The following is a 27,141-nucleotide window of genomic DNA, read 5'->3' as shown; positions in this document are numbered from 1 at the left end:
AAAAAAAAAAATATATATATATATATATATATGTATATATGTATAATGTATACATATATAATATTAATATGTATATCAATTATATATAATTATATAAATTGTATAATTGATTATAATATATAATATATTAATATAATATACAATATATTAGTATAATATAATTAATATAATAAATATATATATATATATATATATATATATATATATATATAAATCTTTGTTCCCAGATAGTAGCTTAACCAGTTATTCATGCATTATAACCCATTTTGTCTGTGGATTTTAGATTCCCTCTTGTAAAGGGTAGGAGAGATCACTTAACCCTGCTAGTGAGCCTTTCTCATGCCACAGTGAAAGCATCAGTCTGTTCTGTTGACATCTGGACCGGTGGGAAGCTTGTCCTCTAGCACCATGAACATTCTCTAAGAGTGTGAGGTCCTCATGTGAAGATGGGGGGCGGGGTCACAAGTCATGGCTACACATTGATGACATTGTCATCTGAGAAAGAGCGACAGATGAAAACCAGCCAGCCACCTTATCCCCAGACAGCAGTGCAGTGTGAGCTAAGTTCTGCAACATGTATAGGTGTGACGACCTCAATCTCAGACAGACTGGCAGGTGGAAGGCAGGGTGAGAGAGGATACGAGAGAAGAAACTCAGCCGACACCACAATGCACCAGGGCAGCTAGAGTTCTCAGCATAGGACGCTGCCCAGGAACGCCAGTCACGAGGGGTGGGGGAGGGGAGGGGATCAAAGGAAGGAGGACACCATACACATGCTCATGCCTGTGCACGCACTCACAGGCAAGTGCGCATACCTGCACACAAACATCCCACAAATAACATTAACCAAAAGAAATTCAATAACTGGCACCTTGCTCCAGAGTGAGCTCTCAAATCTCATGATCTCCAAGGTGGCAGAAGCCACACCCACGTTGTTACTTCATGCTGCTGCTAGAGGTGTCCCTCCTCACTGGGGTGTTCTCCCACCTCCAAGGTGCTCTTTGTGCTTCTGCTGCCCAAGGACCAAAAGCAGGATGGGGATGGTTGTTGTCTAACTGTCCAGACGGGGAGAAGTGAGTATGGAGAACTTATTGGCAGAGTCCAGACAGGAACAGTCAGTCCAGACAGTCCATTCAGTCAGTCCTCACAGAAGAGCATTAATAAAGGTTCTATAGCCGCATGAAGGTAGTCAGAGTCAGTCATCAGGAACCATTGGGACACACAGAGCAGCAACAGCAAGGGACAGTCGAAGCCAGAAACCCAGAGCAGGGAAGGGGCAAGAAACCAATGCTCTGATTTTTCTCCTTTTCCCTCTGTTCTTAGCCAGTGCCTTTCATGGCCGGCTGCTCCAGATCCCATGAGGAAAACAGGGTCTAGTCCTTGGTGGGGAGAAGTGTCTGGCTATACAGAGCAAGCCCCTCAGAGAGGAGCAGCAGAAAATGTATTTGGGGGTGAGTAGGTAGAAGACAGTGCCCAGAGATGCAGATGTCTTGAGAACTTTTCCTAAAGGCCCAGAGTTTGTTTGTATACCATAATGTCATGTGAGAAATGTGTATAAAACAGGAAACTGGTGTTGGGACACATGACAGGCAGTGACATCAGAGGAGTATCTGTAACATCCATGTGACAAATCCCTGAGCTTCAGTGACTTTCAGCATTGAATATTTAAGACATTTGGGAGGTTTTCTTTTCATAATAGCCTTTGACGTTGCTAAGAGCACTGGGCTTGGAGCACTGGGCTGGGAGCACTGGGCTTGGAACACTGATCTGGGAGCACTGGGCTGGGAACATTGACCTGGGAGCACTAGCCTGGGAGTATTGACCTGGGAGCACTGAGCTATGAACAATGACCTGGGAGCACTGACCTGGGAGCACTGAGCTTGGAGGCCTTGCCTTCAGTGATTAAGTTAAATCTTTTCCAGAGCCCAGAGCTGTCCCTGCTGTCCAGGAAGGGATGAAGGCCATCTGCTTTAACATCAATCCCTATAACATCTCCCTAAGCATTATAATAGCTACTCACAAAGTGAAGACCTTGGATGTCTTTAGGGTTGGAGGAAGACCCTGGAAAATCTGCATGAGGGGAGATGAGGGAGGCTCCACACTGGCTCTGTCCTAGTCACCAAGCCTCCAAATGGAGCTGAATTATTAATCACAAAGAAAGTTTGCAGATCTTCCATTCTCATAACTGGGAACCCTAGAGAGAAGGGTGAAAGCACACTGGCCCTCCATGCATTATCCTAATTACAGCAGTCACAGACTTCCTTGACCAAAGGACAAGGCAGGCACTGCTAAGCAGACTGGGCTGCCGCTAGAGTGATTTGGGGTCCTGAAGGTAGAGTTTAGTGATTCCAAAGAACAAGAACATTTAGTGAGAATTCTTAATATAACTTCTGAAATGGAGACTAGTAGTAGTTAAATTGTAGGCATGTGTCTACAACTGGTATGGAGTCCACATGCTGTTACTGAAGGGAAAATTAAAAGCATCAAGTATTCTGTAACTTTACTGTTTCTAGCAGTCTAATGCCAAGAACAGTAAAGAGGCAATGACATGGTAGGAAAGTGGCATCTTTTAGGGACTGTGACATACATCACCTGGTGTTCGGACCTGGAAAAAAATATCAATGTATTCTCTGGATTTCATAATAAAGGCTGTAACATGTGTCCGGTGGTCACTGGCTTGCCACCCTTCCTTGGGGCCTATGCTTAGAGCGACATTGGCCAGTGTTTGCTGGTCTCTCTGTTTCTTCTGATGCTCTCATCCTATGGATTTCTCTGTAGAAGCTAGCATTTATATTCTGAACATGCACCTGGATGAGGTCAGGCAAGAATGAGAATGAGATAGGCTAGGTGTTCTTCATTGTGGACCACACAGCACCTCTAAAGCTGTCAGCCAGGGTCAGAGACAGCAGCTCTCGTGTTTCTAGAACAAAGTCATGAATATTCTGGCTGAAGGAACAACTTGTCTAGCAACCCTGATGATCTACCCTTCCATTCTGGGAGACCCATGTTCTACTTGCATGGCACAAAGCATCGTCAACACAGGCCCTTTCAGTGTGCTTCGCCTTGGCGACTCAGCTTTATCTGTAAGTCTAGTCACGCTGGAGTACAATGGTACCATAAATCTCCACGAGTGCTCATTCCATAAAATCACATGCTGTGGAGTAGACTGGAAGGAATTCTTGACAATGGCAAGAGCAGTTTAAAACTTAAGCAGGAAATGGGAGTCACCAGTATTTCTGTGTTAGTCAGGTCCCAGAAGAGAATGGTCCTCTGAGCACGGTAGGGAGAAATCATGTGGTTTTCCTAGCAAGGCTAAGAGAGGCTGCTCATTCAAAGCTAAGTAGGCAGCATTTGGGAACCTATTGTCTGTCTCCTGGTGCAGACTCATCCTCCTGAGGCCATTTTTAGATTGCAGAAGGCCATTCTGAACTTCCAAAAGGGCTTGGGATGTTTGCTGTTGTTTTTGTTGTTTTATGAATAAAACCTCAGGAATAAGGAAGTAGCATCCACCATTGATGCCAGCAATTCATCCAATGCATCCAGTGATCTTGGGCCATTCTTGAAGAGTGATTGAATTAGAGAATGTACAGCTTCCACAGAAGCTTGCTCGCAAGTCTTCGCATGGTTGTTAAGATCCCATTTAGCTTAGTGAGATATTCCTATTGATCAACCATATGGTAAATGCACTATTTGAGAAAGTATCAAATTATTATAGTACCAGATCAAAGTCTTTCATTTCACTATGAGAACAGTTCATCATCCCCTTCTCCTGCTTGCATTTTGTGGTATTTTATCTCCTGGGCTAAAGCCTGTATTTCTCGATGTATCAGATTTCTTCTTTACTTCCTGACTCTACATGGTGGCCATCTCTGTGCCAGAGCTTTGTCTTTCTGCTTGCAAGTCCACCTTCCAAAAGCTGTCTTTAGAACACTGTGTTGGCGGGGTATGCTTCCAAAGTTTTACTGTAATTATTTTTTAAATCCACAAAGTAGTATCTGCATTGTTGTATACCAAGATAAGCCATAGGTTAGGAGAACACGGGCCCCTTTGAAAGTTTTATAGTCAGACAATTAAAAATTTGGTAATAGAATCAAGAGAATGATTTCTTTAATCTTTGTGTCTTACTATATAAGGTTGTGCTACAATTTTGTCTGTATTTAAATTGTGCACTAGGTTAATGTGCATGGTTTTATGTGCATAAGTATGCATATATGTATGTATTTTCAGGATTCCTGTGTCCTTCCCCTCCCCCACTAAGACTTCCTTCTGGTCTGACCACACGCATCTGTCCCCTGGAGATTTCATCTCCTGTTCCTTTGGAGTGAATTTGCATCCTAGATTTTCTGTATTGTTCTTTCTTGTTTCATGCCTTCATTTTGCTGGGATACATTTCCAAGTAGCTTCACTAAGGCAAGATGAACTGGAGGGAAACATTTCTACTTACAGAGATGATTTTATGTTCAATCTGCCTTTGATTTGATCAATAGTTTGCTGGGATTTAAAATTCCAAATCAGATTTTTCTTCGAGATCTTTGAAAGCATGGCCCATTGCCTTCTAGTAGGCTGAGTTCCCAGGCAGGAGGCGTGAGGACTAAGGATAATCCAGTCAGTAGCCCACGTGTTTCGTTTCTGTGAGGCGGCGTTTCCAAGGGGTTGTCTTTGTTGTGGAGAGTGGGCTGGACCACTGTGTTTCTACAAACCCTGTGTTTTCACTTATCCCTCAGAGATGGTAACTGTGGATTGGCTTCTCTGTTGAAGGCACAGTCTCTTCACAGTTCTAGGTTGACAGCAGTTTGGGCCACAGTTCTTAAGTAGTCTGCTGTCTGGCTGTGAAGCCATCTAAAATCTTAACAATTGCAGCTATTACAGCTAAAAGATTATACCTATAATCTTTTTTTAAAAAGATTCCCTTTTCTTCAATTAATTACCCAATTTTCTTTCACTCTAAACCATATATAGAAAGATAGATAGGTAAATAGATGCTAGATAGATAGATAGATTATTAATAGATAGAGTGCTGAGTGAACCCTTATGAAAGGGTGATCTCCAGAGGGTACAAGGACTCCATAAAAAGACTAACAGTCAACTAACCTGGATCTTTGGGAGCTCTCAGAAATGAACTCACCAATCAAAGAGCATACATGGGCTGGACCTAGGCCCCCTATACATATGTATCAGATGTGCAGCTTGGTCCCCACATGGGTCCCTCAATGGAGTGGGGTCTGTCCCTGACTCTGTTACCTGTCTGTAGATCCTATTCCCCTAACTGGGCAGTCTGGGCTAGCCTGAGTGGGAGAGGGTGCACCTAGTCCTGTAATGACTGGATGTACCGGGGTGGGTTGGTATTCAGAGGGGCCTACTCCCTTATCAGAGAAGAAAGGGAGAGGTGGGAGAAGGGGAGGGGCTTGTGAGGTGGGGGACATAGAGTAGAGGAGGGGACTAGGATCGAGATGTAAAGTGAATGAATGAGTATAAATAAATAGCCGGGCAGTGGTGGCGCACGCCTTTAATCCTAGCACTTGGGAGGCAGAAGCAGACAAATTTCTGAGTTTGAGGACAACCTGGTCTACAGAGTGAGTTCCAGAACAGCCAGGGCTATGCAGAGAAACCCTGTCTCAAAAAAAAAACAAAAACAAAAACAAAAACAAAAAAACAAAAACAAAAAAAAAACCCCAAATAAATAAATAAATAAGAAAAAATTAAGTTATATGAAAATGCTAAAGAAGAAGAGGAGGAGGAGGAGGAAGAGAAGGAAGAGGAAGAAGAAGAAGAAGAGAAGAATATCTTTAATTAACTTAAGACAGAGGTGTCCCAAAGGAGCAGAGGTGACCACAAGTTGCCTCTATTCCTGATTTTATTGTCTGCATTACCTTCAGCTCATCCATTGTTACTGTTGGTCTTTTTCAGCATCAGAAATTGCAAGGGTATCCAACAAGGAAATCCAAATCAAGAAAACTAGACCCTCTCAAAGGCCAGAAGGTCATTGCCAGATGTGAGGAAAATGGCTTCTATTTTCCAGGTACGTCCTTCAGACTCGTTTACTAATGAACATGGTACCGAGGGGCAGAGGGCTCAGCCCTGAGCTTTCCCCAGGACGCTGACGCTTTGTGAGCCACACTGAGATAGTCTGCTTCTCCAACAAAACAATGCTCCTTTTTCTCCCGGGACATGGGACAAAAGAGTCCTAGAAAATGACATTTCTTTTTAGTTCTCATTTGCATAGTAAATAATCTCTTTTATAACACATTGTGTTACGTATATGCATAACATTCTGAACATGCCTGTCTACATTTATTTGTTTTATTTGTGGGGGAGGGGTGGGCACATATGCCATGTGTGTGGGGAGTATGTGTGGGGGGTCTGTCAGAGGACAACTTGGAAAAATCATACTGATTTCTGCCCAGCATCATAGGTACAAGTTACAACAGGAAAAAGAGACAGAGGAAGCGGGGTACCCCTTTAAAAATATTTCTGGTCAATTAATCCCAAGCTTTCCTGTATCTGAATTCCTTCTTTCCTGCATCAGCTGTTTGACTGCAGTCACTCAGCTCCCTGCACCTCAGTTGCTTGTCTATTCAAACCCCAGGTAAGATCAAGGTGCTGCCGGCACGTGATCACATGCTATACTTTGTTAATTACATGTGCTTACCTTAAACGTACAAGCCCCTGTGCTCAGTCCTCAGCACAATAATACATATACATGAAAAATATTATAAAATTGGCCAGACAAGTTGGCCCATGCCTTTAATCCCCATGCTTAGGAAGAAGAGGCAGACAGATCTCTGTAGTTGGAGGCTAGCCTCATCTAGTTAGAGAGTTCTAGGCCAGCCAGAGCTACAAAATGAGGTCCTATTTTTAAATAAATAAAATTTTAAGATTAAAAAAATATATGCAATGTTCTCTTTGAGTATAACCAAAAGACAAACTACTTGCTGGCCTGGTTCATTTGTTCTTTCTTTCTTTCTTTCTTTCTTTCTTTCTTTCTTTCCTTTTCCTTTTTTTTTTTTTTAGAAAAGCCATGGCATGTGTCCAGTTGTCTATATTATATTTATATTATATTTATCTAATATTAAATGAAAAAATTGATTTAGCTGGGCGCTTATATTTCTTTTTTACTTTAGAAATTTAACTACCTGCACTCAGTGTCTGTAGGGCATAGGACTAGAATAAACAGATAAGAAGATTTGGTTATGGGAGGTACCCAGTAGGAAGATGTTTCCGGAACAACCAGCAGGACAGATACTGCTGGTGCCGAATGAGGGAGAGCTCCTCCCGAACCTCTGAAGCCAGAACATTCTATTCTCTCCTTTGCATTCAGCCCCAGAAAGTATCGAACTGTATCTGACTCTCCTCTTCCTCCTGCAGGCATCAAAAGGGTGTGTTCATTGAAACAGACATATGCTGTGACCCAGCACAGAGCATAGCGGGAGCAAACCTGCCCCTGTCCTCAAGGTTTTTGTTTTTGTTTTTGTTTTTTCTTGTTTTTGACTCTTCCAGGGGTTGTAAAGAGATGTGTGAGTTCCTCCCACGCCTTGGTAGACTTCAGGTACGGAGATACCAAAGTCGTACCCATCTCCTTCATCATACCTGTTGGGGGCGCCATGCCTTGTCCACAACTTCAGGTACCTGCTCTCTCATCCCTTCTGGAACTCTATACCAGCAGTTCTCAACCTGTAGTTCACAACTGTTTGGGGTTGGGGTGGGGGCGGGGGGAGGGGGGGAGGCAAATGACCCTTTCATAGAGGTTGCCTAAAACCATCAGAAAGCACAGATGTTTCCATTACGATTCATAGCAGTAGCCAAATCAGACTTTTAAAGCAGCAAAAAAATAACTTTATGGTTGGGGTCACCACAACATGAGGAATTGTATCGAAGGGCTACAGCATTAGGAAGGTTGAGAACCCCTGCTTTATACTGTCCACAGATTTTGGATTACAGAGGATGCCAAGATTCCTATGTGGTCCTCTTAGGCTCCAGCAGGGAGCTTGTATTTGGGCAGGAAGAGCATGTTCTGGTCCCCATCACCTGGTAATTTCTTTGCTGGTAACTGATGTGCCAACTCCCTCGTATGTAGCTGGCCACCATGTATAGTGACCTAAATAATATCTCAAGACACCTATCTCAAGGGGGAAGTAAACTGTGTGGCTCCCAGACTCCAGAAGCTCTCAGCACAGAAGACTGCATCCATTATGATAGAACCTGTGCTTTTCGTGACCTTGTAGCCAGTGGCTGCCAACCTGTGATGTCATAATGCAGTACCACCACCTACCCCCCCCCCTCGCCACCATGTGCCTTCCACAAACGAGACAGACAAATGTGTTCTCATCTGATTACAAATGCACAAGCACTACACCATGTCTGGTCCCTCCATGTGTCACCATCGTGACACCAAGGTGGGATGCCAAGGCACAGAAGGAAAAGCCCTTTGCAGGCTCATGCTGCTGTTTCCTGCATGGTACAAGCCAGGGAGGGATCAGATGGGTTAGCCTTGGCCTGTTAGTACTTCTGAGTCAGACCCACAACACACCTCCAGCACCCTTCTCCTGGTCACTGACAGGTACCTGGCAGCCTCTTTTGCAAAAACCATCTATACCTATGTATGACTGTCTTAGTTACGGTTTTACTGCTGTGAACAGACACCATGACCAAGGCAAGTCTTATAAAGGACAAGATTTAATTGGGGCTGGCTTACAGTTTCAGAGTTTCAGTCTATTATCATCAAGGTGGGAACATGGCAGCATCTATGCAGGCATGGTGCAGGAGGAGCTGAGAGTTCTACATCTTCATCTGAAGGCTGCTAGGAGATTGTCTTCCAGGCAGCCAGGATGACGGTCTTAAAGCCCACACCCACAAGGACGCACCTACTCCAACAGGGACACACCTTCTAATAGTGCCACTCCCTGGGCCAAGAATATACAAACCATCACAATATCTTTCACCATGTATTCCATGTCTGTGTTTGGGTCTGACATTCACCAAACCCACTCTCTTCCCTCGTCTGGACAGCCCTTCTAGTGCTGAGGACGTGGTCCCCATCTCTTTATATTGAACACCACACTCCTTCACCTCAGTCTTTGTTTCTACCAATCTCTGTGAGTTCTTGAATCCTTACCAGCTTGCTGACTATCCTCAGACCCCTGGCATTTGCTAAATGCCTACCAAGACTGGGTTTTCCAAAGTGCTCACAAAATTGTGGGTGTGGCCTAATCAGCTTAGAGAATTCTAGAACCCTTTCTTATCTGATTTAAAAAAAAAAATCTCTATATGACCTTCTTACCCATACCTGCCAGTCAATTGGAGTTGTCTTGAAAGAAACTTAAATTACATATGAACTCTATGAACAAATGATTTGCCATGAAATGCACTTTCTTCTACAGGTTGGGGATTACGTGTTTGCCAAAATCATGACAAGCAAAGGATTTGACTTCTACGTCCCCGCCATCGTTATCGCGCTTCCAAATCACAGTGTGGCTTCAGAGAAATTCTACACAGTTTTGAAGTGTAACAACCGCAGAGTGAGTGGCCACCCAGAGAAGGGCCTTCCCACTGGGCAGAAGACAGCCGGAGCTGGATGGAGGGAGCACAGCTGTCTACTCCCCTACTCTCGAATGCCTCGTGGTTTGGGCTCTGCTCATGCTGAGAGCACATGTTCTTGTTTCCACATGAGAGAGTTACTTAGCTTTACTTGTCAAACTGCAGATGATGGCTGGACAGGCTCACTTTGGGCTCTCTCTCCCTCTCCCTCATCCCCCTTCTCTGTATGTGTTATATGCATGTGTCTGATGCATGTCCAGATGTGTGTAGAAGCCAGAGGTTGCCACCAAGTGTCTGCCTCCACCTTCCGTTTTATTTCCCGAGGCAGGGTCTCCTGCTTGAATCTGGAGTTCACTCAGCTCATCCAGTGAGTCAGGGATCCTGGCTCTGCCTGAAAAGTGCCTATGTGGCCTTTACATGGGACTCTGGGAATCTAAACAACACTCAGGCTTACATAGCAGTCTGGTATCCATGGAGTCTACTCCCCAGCCTCAGTACCACTCTTTCTGGGTATCTTCTTGTGCTCCTCGGTAAGCCCTGTAGATACAGGCACTTCCCGGGCCCTTCTCAGCCCTGTCCTCCTTGGCCACCTCATGGTCTGTCTGTCAGATAAGCATCCCCCTGCATAGAGCTGCTTGAGATCTACTTAAGAGAAAGCAAGCCAGGACAGGTAGGATGGCGCCCCAAGGCATGCCTCAAGGAACGGGGAGATAAGCACAGGTTGGCCTGAGGTCTTTAAAGAAAGGCCTAGGATTCCAGGGAGTGACTTTGTTGTTAACCTCAGGGCAAAAAAGCCCTGGAGACCAGAAGGCTACAGTCAGCGGAAAGAACATTGGAAAGCATGTTCATAAAGATTCTGGAAACCTCACGAGGGAAAACAGGCCTTTCAGCTATAGGGTCATGATCACAACTATCCAGAAAAGAGATGGCTGAAGTTGGAGCAAAGATAAAAAGATGTGTGTGTGTGTGTGTGTGTGTGTGTGTGTGTGTGTGTGCATGTAGTGTGTATGTGTGTATGTAGTGTGTGGTGTGTGCATGTGTGTCACATATGTGGTGTGTGTGTAGTATATGTGTGTGTGTAGTGTATGTGTGTAATGTGTGTGTGATATGCATATACTGTGGTATGTGTGTGTGTTGTGTGCATGTAGTGTGTGGTGTGTATGTGTGTATGCATGTAGTATGTGTGTGTCTAGTACGTGTGTGTGTAATGTGTGTGTGTAATGTGTGTGTGATATGCATGTACTGTGGTATGTGTGTGTGATGTGCATGTAATGTGTGGTGTGTGTGTATATGTGTATATGCATGTAGTATGTGTGTGTCTACATGTGTAACTAACCAGGATAGACTTAGCAATTGACCTGGAATTTACAGGAATGACAGAGAGGAAAAACTGGCTTTAATTCAGAAAAAAAAAATTATAATGCAAAGCTCAGAGCTTAACCTGCTCTCCTGAGAGGCACCCTCAGCAGGACAATGACTGGTAGCTATGATAAGGGCCTGAGCTGGAATAAAGCTGTTCACGAATCTCAGGCTTCCCAGTTCGATGACACGACCTCTTTCCATGTGATTGCAGGAATTTTGCCCTCGGAGTGCTCTCATTAAAATCAGCCAAAACAAGTATGCTCTGTCTTGCTCAATGATACGGTCATCCCTGGCTGAGAGGAGCGAAACAGGGTGAGTGCACCCAGCCTGTACCTCTGGGTATCTACGAGTGTCTCTTTATTTGTATACAAGCAATATTCTATTGCTGAGATCCACACGGCCTGCACACTAGGGGAGAGGAGTAGAGACGGAAGACTCAGTTCTGTGATGATCAACATCCTGCCGCTGAGCCGCTGTTTCTCTCTGTCTAGCTCTAATCTCGGAGCCAATGTTATTTTCACTCGTCCTTCACAAAAACATCTAACCCTGCCATGAAAAGGAAGGGGTTGCTCCCTTTTTGTGTATGAGAATTCAAGACCTAATTAAGTCTGACTTGGGAACTTTTCTGTCCCTTCCATACAGGGAGGCAGAAGTGTCATCACAGATGAATGTGTTGACAGGTGATTCGGGGTTCTCAGGGTCTACACTGGGAAGTAGGGGAGTTACTCAGAGATATGCAGGCAGACCGGCCCAATGTCCATAGGAGAGACTTAAAGCCCAAGTCCCTTGGGCCAGCAAAAACAAAGCTAGGGTCACAGAGCCATGACCTTGGAGTGAAAGTCACATAAAGAGGCGGGTGTGGGGATCGAACAAGGTTTATGGTAAAGGGATTTAGGAAACACTTCTGATTTCCAGAGTGCATGTGTTGTTGAATTTATGTACAGAGTATACACATATGTGTCCATGCATATTCATTCTCTCTGTATTTCTCTCTGTCTCTCTGTCTCTCTGTTTGTCTGTCTGTCTGTCTGTCTGTCTCTCTCTCTCTCTCTCTCTCTCTCTCTCTCTGTGTGTGTGTGTGTGTGTGTGTGTGTGTGTGTGTGTGTCTGTCTGTAATTCCACCTAGCTCATACTTCCCTTCTCTGCCAGTCTCTTCTGTAGAGTTGGATAACCTTGACTCCATTTAGATCCCTCCGGGGCCTTCCTTAAACCATGGATAACCATTTTCCCTATACCCCTTAGCAGAAAGGGATTCTACAGAGTCTGGCTGAGGCCTCCCACATGTCCCAGCCAGCGTGCTTTGCCCATCCTGACCACGAATGCTCTTGGGATTCTACTTGGCTTGTGAACCTGCCCTCTCTGGCCTGCCATGGCTCTCTGGGTTTTCTCTCTGCCTGATGTCACCCACCCACACCGTTGCTTCCCAGTGCTACTTACACCTGTGCCTTTCTCTAACCCAGTCTGTGGCTTTGCATCAGTTACAACCCCTGAGAATGGACCTATAGTGTGTCTTCATCAAAGCTCTCAGGTGTAAGTAATGGGCAGCTGTAGTAGATAATTTTCATGGAAAGGGCATTTTGAAAACTGAGTCTTAGATCCATATCCTACCCCACCTAGGGGCTATAGGACTAAGATGGGGCTGTGTCACAACCATGCCTGGCAACCATGTAGGTGTTCTGCATATAATGGGAACGGCATTACTCCCAACTGGTCACTGGATTGTGTGTATACGTGGTGTGTGTGTGTGTGTGTGTGTGTGTGTGTGTGTAGGTGTCCATGCATGTACATTTGGAGACCACAGGAGAATGTTGGGTATCTTTCTTTATCGCATTCTTCATTATTTTTAAAGACAGACTCTCTCATTGGCTGACCCGTAAACTCCCAGGATTCCCCGTCTCCACTCCTCAACATGAGGGTTACAGGCACATGCTGCTATGTCCAACTTCTATGTAGTTGTCAGGAGTTTGCACACAAATCTTGCTTTCACAGCAAGCCATCTCCCCAGCCTTCCTCTGAGTATCCCCATCTGACATTACAGGAGCTCCAACACACACTCACACAAACAGAACCCATAGTTCCCACACCTGCTCCCAACCCTGGACTCCTCATCTCTGCTCATCCCCTCCTCACGTGTCATGGAATTGTCCAAAATTGGCTAGCCATTCCCCACACTCAAGGTGCCTCTAGGTTATGACGATCCGAGCCTGGAAATGTTCTTCAGCTCTGTTGTGGTCCAGTGCTTTATGTAGAAGCTCTGAGCTGCTCCATCCTAGGCCTGCCCCAAACCCATCAAACCCAGGCACGTTCCCTGGAGGCTCAACCAATTAATTTTCTTTGAATACATATTATTCTTATACCATCTCCCTCACCTAAAAATTCTCAAACCCCATGCTCATCTGTGCCCCCCTTTATCCTATCTTAATCTGTCCCTCTTTTTATTTTTAAATGCCTTGGTGTTTTGCATGTATGTGTCTGAGTGAAGGTGTCAGATCCCTGGACCTGGAGTTACAGACAGGTGTGAGCTACCGTGTGGATGCTGGGAATGGAACCTGGGTCCTCTGAGTGCTCTTAACTACTGATCCATGTCTCCAGCCACTTATCTTAGGCTCGTATTAGTGTGGTGTAGCCTGTCTCTCCGGTCTCACTCGTCCCTAGTCACTACTAACCAGCCCTCTAGGACATACTAACTCCTTCCCAACACCAGGTCTCTGTGCTTTGCACAAACTATGTGTTACTTTTCCAGAAGATGATTTCTCAGCCACATGGGAAAGTCTTAAGACTGCACTCAAGCATTCTGACTATCATGAAATGTCCTGGTACCTAGCTAGCTTCTCCATATGCTAGGGTGAGCTATACTACTGCATCTTGTGTGTGTGTGGCGCGCGGGGTGGGGGGGGGGAAGGGGGAGGGGTTGCTATGGAAATTTCCCCTTGTGTTAGACGGTGGTGTCCCAGTCCACTTTCTGCCGATAGAACAAAATGCCTAAGGCTAAGAATTTTTCAAAGAAAGAAAGATGCTTGTGGTTCCGTTTTGAAGGTGGAAAGTTCAAGCTCAGGTGACTAACTGCTTGGCCTCTGGTAAGGACCTTCCTGGTCATGTCTGAACATGGCGGCTAACATGGTGAGATGAGGAAGCTAGAGACTATGGAGGAACTAGGCTTGTTCTTATCTATCAAACTGTTCACTCTAGAAGACCCACAATCATCTCTTAAAGGGGTCAACAAGTCCCCAATGACCTAATTGTCTCCTACTGTCTCACCTTTTAAGGACCCCATCACCTCTCCAGTGGACATACTGCAGACCATCCCTGCAGCATGTGAATCTTTGAAGAAATTCTTTTAAAAAAAAATTCTAGTCCATGATAAAGCAACATGAATATTAGTCTAGGTATTGACTATTCTCACTGAGTTTAACATTATCATTAATCACATTTTAATTAAAATCCATTTCTTCCCATATGAAGAAGAACCTTTGTTTCCCACATTCCCTGGGACTTATTTAAATTTCTTGGCTGCTAATTATCTGCTCTCACCTCTAGAGCTTCACACAGGAGACACAGTCATTGACTCTCCAATTTCTTTTTCTTTCCGCTCTTAATGCTTGCCTAGGAGCAACACACTAGGTTTAATTTTCCCAAGCAGGAGCCGTCTTCAACCTGCTAATTGCAGAGCCTACTCAGCCTCTGCTTCTATAACCAGAGCCGAATACCACAATCAAATGTGGCCGTTCTCTAGTCTCTGTCCTCCATAAGGTCCTCTGCTGGTACCCAAGTCTCGATTAACACACCGCCAACTCCTTTTGCATGTCTATAGTGAGTCCTCGAGCTGATGTACCAGGCAGCCATTATTGAGAATCTTGATTCTTGTGTGCATGTTCATATGTGATTAAGGAAATGCACCACATGTCATGACTCCCAGAAGACAATAGTTTCAGGGATTGATTCATCTGTGAATACTAAGCCAGGGCCACTCACCTTCAGATCTCTGAGACCAGCCAGCCTTCGGTGGTGACTGACAAGCATTTCCTGCAGGTAGATCCCTCTCCTGTCCTCGATGGAGGGTTTTACACAGAGAAAGATGGGAAGGAGACTATTCAGAAGAACTCTACGATCAAAACTGACCAGATAGAGTTCATACAATTTTCCATTTCCAACCCATGCTTGGCAGCTAAGTGACTCTCAGAGACCTTTAATAAGTTTAGCTTGCAAAATATGTTATCCCATTAGCAAAAGTCTGGCTCTCAAAGGATAGCACCGGCTTCTGTTCCTTTGCCTTGGGAAATGTGCGACAAAGGGGCCAGCTGCTTCTCTCCTCTTGTGTCACCCACTGAGTAGGTCTGCTGGGGGGATAATACTTCTCCACCTTCCCTCTTCCTCTGTGTTCTATGGCGTCATACATACCCTTCTGAGTGAGAATACTCTCTAACCAGTCTAGAACATTTCATTTCAAGAAGACGTACATGATTTCTCTAGAGATCTTAGAAACTCTAAGAAGCAAGCAGAATGGAAGGAATTCTCCCACTCCAACCCCCATTCAGCATCCTCTCCCTTCCCCCCAGGCAGAGATGTCCCTGGCCTTCTCTCTTGGGGTCCTGGTCCTTCCTATCATAGCAGTGTGGCCTCTGATTGCTGCAGGAGGAAGGCACCTGGTGGGTTTGATGCTCTGGTTTCTGGTTTTCTCCCTGTAGGGAAATCACCTCAATCAGGTGTCACGATGCTATCTCCAAACTAAGGCATCTGGCAGGCCTGAGCAGAGTTCAGACACCTGGTGCTCTATAGCTGGCTGCAAATCCCTCCCATAAAGCTGGAGTCTGCCCTGCCCACTTGACAGAGCAAGGTCTGGGCAAGTCAGATCTCTAGAAAAATGTTCTCTTGAGAGGGTTTGTGATTTCATAGTCATAATAGCAATAGTTAACAATAGTAACGATATTTCAAATGTGGTTTTAGGAAAGCCAAGTAGGATTTTCTTTAGGCTCCAGAAAAAAAATCCATCTGATTGATTGGCACTATGTGATCTTGGGGACACTGTTGTGTGTGAGACTGCCAAAAGGAAGAATTTCCCAGGACTTGGTGGTGGCTCGTTTGAGTCTGTGATCAGCTTGCTATTCCCTTTTGCACAAACATTAGCTTCCCGTTGTCTCTCTTTTGATCAGCTGTGTGACTTCCACAGATTTGGGCCTATGTTTCCGTGGGAGGGGTGATTCCCCAGTGACTTAGCCTCCTTCCTGGACAGTGCCAAATGGCCTGATACTGCTTGCTCAACAGCCTTGGAATTAATTCACTGACTGAAGCCTAAACGCTTAGTGCTACATCTGGCCTTGCATGGACATGTCACTTTCCTCTCTCTGGCCTGGTATCTTCTGACAGCTTTTCCTGGGAGGGAGCTGGACATTAGAAGTCAGCAAGTCTGTGCTTTTCATTAGCTTCCTTTGTCCCTGCAGTCAGATGAAAGTCCATTTTCTATCCCAGAGCCAAGCCTTAAAAAATAAGCAATTCAACAAAACATCTGCCTGTGGATTACCTATGTTGCCCATAAGGACAAAGACCATTATCTACTTTCATGAGGAATATCACAGTGTCTGCAAGTCACAGAGACTCTCAAACCAATGCTATCAATCTCTTGATCTTCTGCCTCTTCAGCTATGGATTCGAGTCCTTCTGATCCTCCTAAGACATCACTGTAACATCAGTCCAGAGCAAAAGAGACTCTAGGGCAGTGTAGAAAAGAGGCCTCGGGAAGCCAGCAGGAGAACCAGTATATTGACAAAGCTCGATCCACTGAATAGGTGGATTTTGACCCTAGGAACAATGTAGCATGGTTTCTCAGCACTTTCTCCCTAGTAGTGAGACCAGAATCTTCTAAAGAGCCAATTAAGACATGGTACCTAGCTCCTCATTCTAACCCACTGTGCACACATCTGATCCTGTTTATAATATTACAGATTGGACGGATGTCCGTAATCCAAAAATCCAAAATCTGACGTGCTCAGAAATAGGAAACTTTTTAAGAACAAACCTGAAGCCACAAGCAGAGAATGTCACACCTGACTCAGGAGTTAGGCTATAGTCACAACTCAGAGACATCCAAGATACAATAAACATCAGCTTACACGAGGTACATATGTGTGGAAAACACAACGGAACCTCACGTTTAGACTTGGGTTCCATCTGCAAGGTATCTCATTACATATATGCAAATAGTCCAAAATCCGGAACACTTCTGGTCCTGAAGATTTCAGATGACACTTAACCCTGTATTCAATCAAATTATAACTTTTTAACTTATAACTTAATTGTTATAACTTATAACAATTAAGACATCACCTAATCTTTTTTCCTTTTTTTTATTTATTTTATTTTATATTTTATTTACATTTAAGATGCCATCCCCTTTCCACATTTCCCCTCCCTAGAACACCCCTGTCCCCTTTCCTTTTTGCTTTTATACGATTTTTTTTTAAATGTTAATCAAAGGATTTATAAGTTTGGTAATGCTCAATCAGAAGCGTAACCCAATACCCAACCTAGATATAAAAACTATCTTTGACTGGTGGAGACCTGTGAACATCTGCCTCCATGCCCCCTCTCTCTTTCTGTCTCTCATCACCTAGCTTCTCCTCTTCTTCATCTTCTCTCCTTGTTCCATCTCTTCCTCTCAGTACTCCTTCCCACTTAGCTCCTCCTACATATCACTCTTCCTGTTAAAGTAGAACTTTTCTCTCAAAATACAATTAGAGCATACTTATTCCTAATTGTACCAGTGAGGTACAAGATAGTCCTAATACCCAGTCCATCATTCTGTTGACTAACCAGAACCTCTATCATCTCTTCTAACTAAAACACTTACTTTTGATCCTGGCTTTTTGGCTTTAGAATGAATGTCAGCTGAAAACCATCTACTCAGATCTTTTCTCTCAAAGTAAATAGCCAGGATTGGTTATGAGACTATAGGTCTTCAACCCCATCAGAAATCCAGAATGACTGAGTTAACTGAAGTTATGGGAAGCACTAAGCATAGCTTCTAAAACTTAGCCAATTTATACCGCTGAACACCTGAAAAGCCCCTATACTACTGAATGTTGGAGCATCAAATCTTCAGCCTTCTGGCCCAGAATCATCTGACAGACCTTAGTGATGCAGGATTATTAAGGGCTGATTACTCTGTCTAGGCAGATATAATCAGTCGACTATTCTGCATGTGTGTCCTTTTCTGGACAGTAATTTGTCTGTAGATGGAAAGAGGCAATTCTTGCCTAGTGGCTGTCACCACACAACTGGAGTATCTCCAAGGATGCTCAATTTCTTCTTAGAATCCACGACAGGAAGCTGTCAGGAGCAGACAGGTCTCTAATCAAAATGAACATTAATATATAAATATTTGTAGCGTCAGTTCTATGGACTTCTGATGTTTTGAAAACCAACTATCCATGTAAGGTAACCTGGACTGTTGTCTGTTCACTCCTCTCAGCTATTTCTAAATAAAATATGGAAAACACCCTAACAATAAACTCAAAACCATGAATTTGCTATAGTCCCTTAACTCATAGGTTAACCATCCCAAATCAGTTAAAAAAGTTAAAAAGGGGCTGGGTCTAGGCCTTGTATTCCTAAATGTGTTATACAGGCACAATGCCCATGAGAGTATCAATATTCATCTCATTTTTATATTAATAAGAGGCTCATACCAATGAAAACCTTAAATTTGAAATCAAAGTAAATTTTGTACCATTTAAGAAATTATAACTTCATCTTGATAATAATTATACAGATTTCTACCAATAGGTTATGGCTATGCAATAAGTCCTAGCTAATCCCCCCCCCCCCGTTCCAACAAAACCACTACTTGTCCCTAGAAAGACAGACCATTATTAACCACATTAGTCCCCAAACTCAGGGAATAGGGGCGCTGACTCTTCTTTAACTTCTTCAAGCTGACATCACCTAATCTAATGCTGCTTCAGTGTGAGCTTGAACAAAATGAAGCCATTGAGTGGGTCATGTCCAGTCACCGTGTGACCTGTGTTCATGAGGTCAGGGCAGCCCTTCCAACCTCCATAGTGGTTGTGGCCAAGAAGCAGATTAAGGGGAGGGAGAGCAGGGGTAAGAGTTTGCACATTAGTCCTGCGTGAGGATGCCTCCCGGGGCAAGCCAGTCTCCAGCCAGATGATCTTCTGGCCTCCTTGGATAGTGAACACATGTGGTGTACCTAAATACATGCAGGCAAAAACACTCATAAAATAAAAAATAAATCTTTAAGAGGAAACAGCTTTCTCCTGATCAAACCTTCCTTTTGTTTTACATGATAACTTGTTTTGTTTTGTTCTTGTTCCAAAAGGAATGCAGTCATATTACTTATAAATTAAAAGCAACCAGCAAACTCTTTTAAAACCACAGTCTAACATGTCAAAAATAATCATTGTATTTTGGTTCACATTCTTAAAGACTTTTTTCACAGCTGTGTCTGTTCATATTTTTCTTCAAAACCAAAAGCTTTATTCATTTTCCTTATGTATAACAGCTGCAAAACATATTTTTTAAATGTGGGCAACAGAGAGTTGGAGAGATGGCTCAGTGGTTAAGCACACTAGCTGTTCTTTCAGAGGACCCAGGCTCCATTCTCAGCATCCACATGGTGGCTCACACCATGTGATATCTCTAGTCCCAGGGGATCCTACCCTTTCTCTGGCCTCTGCAGTCACCAGGCACACATGTGGTGCACAGACATACATCCAGGCAAAGCACCCATACATATAAAGATAGATAGATAGATAGATAGATAGATAGATAGATAGATAGATAGATAGATCAATAGATAGACAGATGTGATTTCTAATGTAAGAAGTGGAGAATATCAATTCTATTGGAATCTATTTCTCAGAGGCAACTGTTTCTAATTTACTTTGAGGTGCCTAGTGTGCTTTGCTTATTCAAAAGCAAAAGTGAAAATAAATTTATTCTGTTTTATAACATTTTCCCAGTTACTAATGTATCCATTTAACTTTTTTTTATAACAGTGATATCTGCTGTTTATTACCTGCCTAAAATTTCATTAGTAGGTGACTTTTAACTCATTCATGTGACAGATAGATAGCAAAATATACATACATATATATATATATATATATATAGAGAGAGAGAGAGAGAGAGAGAGAGGTTATATGTCTTCTTGGTCCCTCTGCCCCTCCTCCCTCAGTTCCTGAAGGCAGGTAGACATGTCCCTGCTTATTCTCTGAGTATTTATAGACCATGGAAAACTCCCCACTGCCTTTCCTCCTTGCTCTTACTCCTAAGAAACTGTATGATACAAAGCCTGCAATCAATGCTGATGGATAGTCAGTGGAGAAAAGCCAAACAGAATCAACTTAGCTCTGAGGGGGGCAGCAGAGTGAGGGGCATTGGAAGCCATGAGGGATAAGAGTTCAGATTTCACAGAACTGGTGTCCCCAGCATTACCTCAAGTCGTGGCTTCAACAGGTCTCGAGGCACCTGTTCTCCCAGAGATTTGACGTCAGCACGAGTTCAGACCTCACAAGATAGTTTGTGTGTGGAGTCTAGGAAAGCTTTCTTTTATCTCACTGTTCCTTAAGCCAGGTTTTTGTTTTGTTTTGTTTTAAATCCTCTCTTGGGAATTCCCTTCTGAGTCTCGTGGCAGTCTTTGAAAATAATCATATTTGATAAAATCTAATCCACTGCCAAGTCATTTGAATGATGGAAATTTTCTGTTTGATGATAACTAGAAGACTTCTCCCAGTTCATCTTTTTTTCTCTGACGTCTTCTAGAAGGATTGGAAGCAGTGACGCTCCGAAGTTAATTAGGGCAAAGACAAAACAAAACTGGTTCTGAGCGGAGGCAAGGGTGGCCAGGGGCCATTTAATCCCAGGTATTTGGTGCTCTTAACACAGCCTGACTCAGCCTTAACACGGGTCCTGAAAAAGAAATTGCCGAACCAACTGGCTGTGGTGAGTGGGCCAGATTGAAGTCGTAGCATTGCCAAGAAGTCCTCTCTGAAGAAAAGCCAGCACTCTTGGTAAATAAGCTTCGTCTAGTGCATTTCCTAACTAAGTCTCGATTTATGACATCATAGGCAGGCCTGTGGGTTTGTTTGTTTGTTGGTTGGTTTGGTTTGGTTTTTTTGTTGGTTTTTTATTGAATGTAATTAAAAGTCACATCGCTGTTGGCATTTGGGAAAGTGTATCTGACGATGCATCTTGAACCACCAAACTTGAGAAACCCAGGACTATGGAAGCTACGTCTGTATTTAAAGCTCTAATCTCTAATTCAAGGATGGGGGTGCGGGGAGCAATGATAGAGCCAGGCTGACTTGTTGCTGATGGATGGGGGTCGGTGCTGAAGAACATACTGGGGCACCTGGGCTTGAGTTAGCTGTTTCTTGATTAAGTAGGGACTGGCCCACATGGCTAGGTTTTCTCTTCTGTGTGTGGCTCCTACGAGTAGACATGAACTGAATGAAGTAAGCCTAAAGTGTCCAATACCTAAGGCTCTGGACAGAGCGTAGAGACCCCTGCAGAGGTGAGCTGGAGATTTCATCCTGGAGCAGTCAGGTCCAGGCATCCCTCAGCCTCTCCTCTGTCTCTCTCTAGGGAGGAAGTAGATTCAAGTAACTCTTCCCACCTCTGGACTGTGACGGAAGAAGCCACTGAGTATTTGAAACAGCCGAGACAAGAGAACTTCCGAAAAAAGAAAAAGAAGCCCATCAAGAGGTCACCTCTCCAGGAGCTAATGTGCTCAGATTCCGACGGCTCTTCCCACGGCACCAGGTCCCCTGAATGTATCCCCGGCCCCTTCCCTGAGCCCAGGGTGGGGAATTGGGAGGCACCCTGAACCTATATGACACTTTGAAACCTAGTGTATGTGAGACTGTCCCCCAGTTTCCAAGTCAGAGTAGGAGGTCCCAGCACAATAAATCACCCCCACCCCAGTCATTCTGACATCCATTTTCCCAGAGAAGGTTTTCCACACGTGGCCTAGGACGCCGCCAACTTCGCCTTCGACACACCGCCACCAGGAGCAGCCCTGCCCTGACAGAGTCCAGCCACCCACAGCGAAAGGGGCTGAGGACCCGCTACTGAGGAACCCTAACAAACCCTAGTGGCAGCTAACTTTAAGCAAGCCACTGTCCCCAGGGTTGTTCAGGCCCCAGCCTCTGGACCCTGTGGAGCAAGCCTCTCTTCTGAGGTAAGGCTTGCCTTCTTTCTATCCAATACCTTCCCTGTGGATGAGAGCCAGCTTCCTGTCCCCAGCCTGGCTCTCCTAATGTTTGAGCTTAGAGATCTTTCTGGACATTCTTTGTCCCACCTCCCCTGTCACCCAAAACTGTTGTCAGGCCTTTGATACATATGTAGCAGCACTAGCCTGCCAGGCTGCTGTTAGAATGCCCGAGGTTCTTCGAGGACTCCATGTAGTTAGGCTTCACCCCTGTGGTGTCGCTTTAAATTGGTTCTTCCTTGGGAATTAAGGATTTTGTTACACATTGTGGAGACTGAAGTTAACACTTGGTCAGTAGCTTGTCTGGGAGCTGTAAGGCTGAGTGTTCTCTATGTTACTGTGTCCTGAACATTTTTAGTGAACTCTTCCTAATTGATTTTGTCTGTAGTCTGTTGTAGGTACCTCTGAGTGCAGAACCCGAATAAAATCTCTTACATTGGAGACATTCTGGTTGTTCATTTGCTACTCCCCGCCTCCTCTTCTCCCTTCTCCCTCTTCCTCTTCCTCTTCTCCTCCTTCTCCTCCTTCTCCTCCTCCTCCTCCTCCTCCTTCTCCTCCTTCTTCCTCTTTTTTCTCCCCCCACCTTCCTTCAGAGATCCACCTGTCTCTGCCTCCCAAGTGCTGGAATTAAAAGCCCGCACCACTACGGCCCAACTTGCTGATGTCCTCCTCGAACAGTTTATTATCACTGTATCGAAGTTCTGCTCACTAATTTCAAAGCTGAAATAGTTCTCTCAAAGCCTCCTTTTTCTAGGCGGTAACAGTCCTTGGGCCATTAAAAAAAGAAGTACAGGTTATTAATAAGGAACATATACGAGACCTTTGGAAAATAGAAAAGATTGGAAGAGTTCTGATATTCAAAAATGAGCACGAGCTAATTAAACGTGGCGTTCACATTCCTGAAAGCCAATGTGTCTGTTACAACAATTGGAGAGTGGAAACAGAAACGGAGGAAACTGGAAACAGAAGACAGGTACCTGGAGCATGCTAGGGCAGAAACAAAAGCAGGGAATTGTGAAGCAAAGGAGGGTCAAGGGAAGAAGAACATTCTATCTCAGTTAGAGAGGAACAAGAGTGGAGATGCCTGGCAGACAGAACAGGCATTAACCCTGAAGAGCTTGGGTCTCCAGCCTCCAGCATCTCCAGCCTCCAGCATCTCCAGCCTCCTATATGAGCAAGCCGATCCTGCAATGGCTGTAGTAACGTGTCTAGCACCTGGAAATCTATTCTTTGAGTCCCCAATTGATATCTGTGCTTTTCTAAGACTGGCCCCTAGCCTGCTTCCCAGGTCTATCAGAGTGTCAACTCCTGCTGGTAGCTAGCCAGTGTTGGAGGCACATATCTGGGAAACTCTTAAGTTCTCCCCAGAAACCAGCAAGCAGATCCTGCAAAATAGTAAAAGTCCAAAGAGCTCACTATAGAGGTCTGATATTCCCTCCTTAATGTCAGATAAAAGGAATGCATTGACCTCATCACTGGACGGGAGAGTCTATCTGGGTCTCCTATGTCCGTGATCCTACTAAGCATGTGGGAAAGGGGGAAAAATCAAAAAGGTAAAAAGAGATGGGAGAATATTGGGATGCATGACAATGCGTGTCACAGGAGACTCTAAATGACAATCCCCTCAGGGTTTAGTGCTACTGAGAAGTTTTATGGGTGCTGCCATTTTGATTTATGCCATGTGGTTGCTTTAACCAAGATGATGGTGAAGTCACATGGCCATTGCCATCTTGATAATGCCGCTAAACAAGATGGTGGCCAATCATGTAGTTTTCCACCACCTTGATGATACCATGAGCCAAGATGGTGACAAAGCCATATGATTCCTTTCTGCCCATTGTGAGCTCAGTTCCGTGATGAATTGAAACCATCCCCCATTGGTATAGAATTTCCTGTAGGATCTAGGCATCTCACAGATTAAATATGCACACTCATCCCTGTTCTTTAAAAACAGCACCCAGGTCATGATATCATGGAGCTAGCAGACAATGGTGCAACTGAATGGGCCAGTAGAAATATTCCAAAGACTGTAGGCCCAAATAGAAAAGCAGAAAAACAGGAGAAAGGAATTCCACAGTGTCCTGAGGAAGGGGGAGTCCATATGCCTTCCAACATTGCAACTGGGAATGCCAAAGGCTCTCAGTCTCCTTAAGGCACTTCAGTATTAAACTTTAGAGGTATTTTACTTTCTTTCATTCTTTATGTGTTATGTGTATGTTTGCCTGCACATGTATGTGTGTGTCACATGTGCCCCTTGCAGAGGCCAGAATAAGGAACCGGATCCCCGGGACAGGAGTTATACCCAGTTGGGTATACCTCCATGTGAGGGTTGGGAACTGAACCTGGCTCCTCTGAAAGATCAGCAAGTTCTCTTAACCTCTGAGTTATCTCTCCAGTCACAACTTTAGGGATATTTCAACCAATGGAATCATCTTAATAATAGGCACAAAGATGCCAAAAGAAATATACCACCAAATATACCAATATGTTTTAGAAGAATGGAAAGGAATCGGTTAGATGAACCAAATTCTTCATAGCTTTCAGCACACACCTGTCTGCAAACATGCCTTGGAACACTAATTTGGCAGGAATCACAAACTTTAACAAATAGACACATGCATTAACATGGAATCCATGAATAATGAGACGAAGCTTTACACATTGATAAACCTAATCATTGTGTGAAACCAGGATTAAAAAAATGCAAATGTCGTTGTGAACACCATTTGTTTCCAGGCAGTACAGCTCAGCATCATGTCACACTCACTCTTACCTCACTCACAGCCCCAACTTCTGGAGTGGCCCCTGGCTGCAGAGGCTCTTGTTTGTACCCACTTTCCCAGGAACTGGAACTTCATTGGGAGCTGAGGATACAGTAATTTACAACCTCAGGATTGCCTTGAGGGGTGGATAGCAGGGAGAGGATTAAAGGATGGGGGGCTTAGGCAGAGGTGTGGAGTGGTGGTGGAGAGTGGTGGGCGGGAGCAGAGGGCGGGGTGGGCTGTGGGTGGGGCATAACTGAACAAAGCTGTATGCCCTTCCATTTTCTTTCCCATCTCTCACTGTATTTATCCTAAGCCTTGTGTCTCCTAAAGAAACATCTCCTTTGCTGTTTTTCTCTGACCTAGATTAAAACATAATAATAAAATTGCATCAAGCTTACCAACGTGCTTCCCAGGTCACAGGGTATGTCGTCCCTGGGCACTATCCCGCCTGCAGTCTCATTTCTGTATGAATATTTGTGTGTCCTAGAAATTTCTGGAAAGACCTCCAGGTTTTCTGCTCCCTCTGCTCTTAGCTTGGAAGCTACAGCAAGCTGGAATTGTACCAGTTCTTAGTGTTATCAGGGTCATCCCCCTGAATCTGGCAAGTGTATGACTGGAAACCTTTGCTTTTCCTGCAAAGGCCAGGTACCTCGTGTTCCTTGGGTGGACTATATACTAACATCCTAGTTATATACTAACATTATATACTAACATCCTAGTTAGCATTCACTGTCAACAGCCTAGAACCATCTGTGGAAAAAAAATCTCAACTGAGAAGTTGTCTTTATCAGGTTGGTCTGTGTAAATGTCTATGAGGGATTGCCTTGATAGTATGTGGAAGGCTTCAGCCCACTGTGAGTGGCACTATTCCCTAGGCACGTGGTCCTGGGATATATAAGAAAGTGTGACCCTATGAATGAGCAAGCCAGAAAGCAGTGTTCCTCCACGGTTCACGCCTCCAGGTCCCATACTTGTTTTCTTACCCTGGTTTCTCTCAATGATGGATTGAAACCTAGATGTGTAAAAACCAAATACTACATGGCCCCCCAATTGCTTTTGGTCAGAATGTTTATCACAGCAACAGGGAGAAAAGTGAGATGATTAATTATGATTAATAAATGAATAACATTTATTATGATAAAAATGAATAACAATTTGCCATTTTACCATTCTTCATTGTTCTGTTCCACATTAAAATGCATCATCACTGGAAGTTCAACTCTAGGTCACAGGAATGCAGGAAGTTAGCACATGTCACGTAGATGAGAGTTAATTGTCTCGCCTGAGCTCCAGAATACACCAGAAAAGGAGTCAGCCTCAGGGAGACCATCTATGATTAGACCTTAAACATGGTCTACTTTAGCTCCCTTCATGGGAAATATTTCTATATAAAGCAAATACTCTTTCTATATTGACAACCTTCATTGAAAATGTTGATTATCCTGACCTTTGTGTGTGTGTGTGTGTGTGTGTGTGTGTGTGTGTGTGTGTGTGTGTGATTTGTTTATGAGTATGGGCATTGTGTTTGCATGTGTGTGTGTGCACCACATATGTGCCTGGTACCTATGGAAGATAGTAGAGGGTGCTGGAGCCCCTGGACCCTGAGTAGTTACATATGGGTATGAGCCACCATGTGAGTGCTAGGAACTGAACTTGGGTCCTGCAAAAGAGCAGCAAAGACTCTTAAACACTGAATCATCTCTCCAGGTCATATTCGAGAATTCTTGGTTCTCAGCTGGTGAGAGGCCTCAGCCAGTGTCCAAAATGAGAGCCTCTTTTTTTTTTTTTTCCTTTCCATGTCCCCATAATTGCCCTTGTTTTTCTATCCTGCTTCAATTTTTGTTTCAAAGGTAGCTTTTCCATCATGGGGACTTGCATACAGTCTCTGTGGAAATGCTGCAGTGCCCCTACTCTCTCCTTGGGAGCTTTTGGAGGCAATACCTAGCAAACTGATTCACCATCTCCAAAGCCACTGTGACTGTTTCTTTCCTTCCAGAAGTGATCCCCCTGCTGCTGGGAATCTGTGTCAGCCTTACTCCCTTCCTGCATAGGGGTCTAGAAATGGGTGGTGGTGATTGCAGTCAACCTCTGCATGAGCAGACAGGTCCCACATCTGTAGATTTAACCAGTCTCAGAAAATATGCAGGAAAAGCGCATCTGTACTAACACGCACAGACTTTGTAATCGTTCTTTCCCCTGAAGGACACAGAATAACACCTGTTTACACAGCACTCATGTTGTGTTAAGAATTGTGTC

General features: G+C 44.2%; 1 protein-coding gene across 8 annotated transcripts in view; it reads left to right on the top strand.

The window, feature by feature from the left end:
* Positions 1 to 22,561, top strand: part of Vwa3b (von Willebrand factor A domain containing 3B) — a 162,031-nt gene extending 139,470 nt beyond the window's left edge. For 7 of the 8 annotated variants that reach the window (XM_034521629.2, XM_076915058.1, XM_076915056.1 and 4 more), the window contains 6 exons: positions 5,908 to 6,019; positions 7,498 to 7,622; positions 9,378 to 9,515; positions 11,108 to 11,208; positions 21,496 to 21,672; positions 21,864 to 22,561. In XM_034521629.2, the coding sequence (XP_034377520.2) occupies positions 5,908 to 6,019; positions 7,498 to 7,622; positions 9,378 to 9,515; positions 11,108 to 11,208; positions 21,496 to 21,672; positions 21,864 to 21,984 (774 nt within the window). In that variant the 3' untranslated portion in view covers positions 21,985 to 22,561. Of the gene's footprint in view, positions 1 to 5,907; positions 6,020 to 7,497; positions 7,623 to 9,377; positions 9,516 to 11,107; positions 11,209 to 21,495; positions 21,673 to 21,858 lie in introns of all 8 variants that reach the window. The other variant, XM_076915060.1, reaches the window with a different exon arrangement.
* The last annotated feature ends 4,580 nt before the right edge of the window (positions 22,562 to 27,141 follow it).

The sequence above is a fragment of the Arvicanthis niloticus genome, chromosome 17, assembly GCF_011762505.2.
Source record: "Arvicanthis niloticus isolate mArvNil1 chromosome 17, mArvNil1.pat.X, whole genome shotgun sequence".
In the NCBI taxonomy this organism is placed as follows: domain Eukaryota; kingdom Metazoa; phylum Chordata; class Mammalia; order Rodentia; family Muridae; genus Arvicanthis; species Arvicanthis niloticus.
This window is presented reverse-complemented; position numbering and strand designations above follow the sequence as displayed.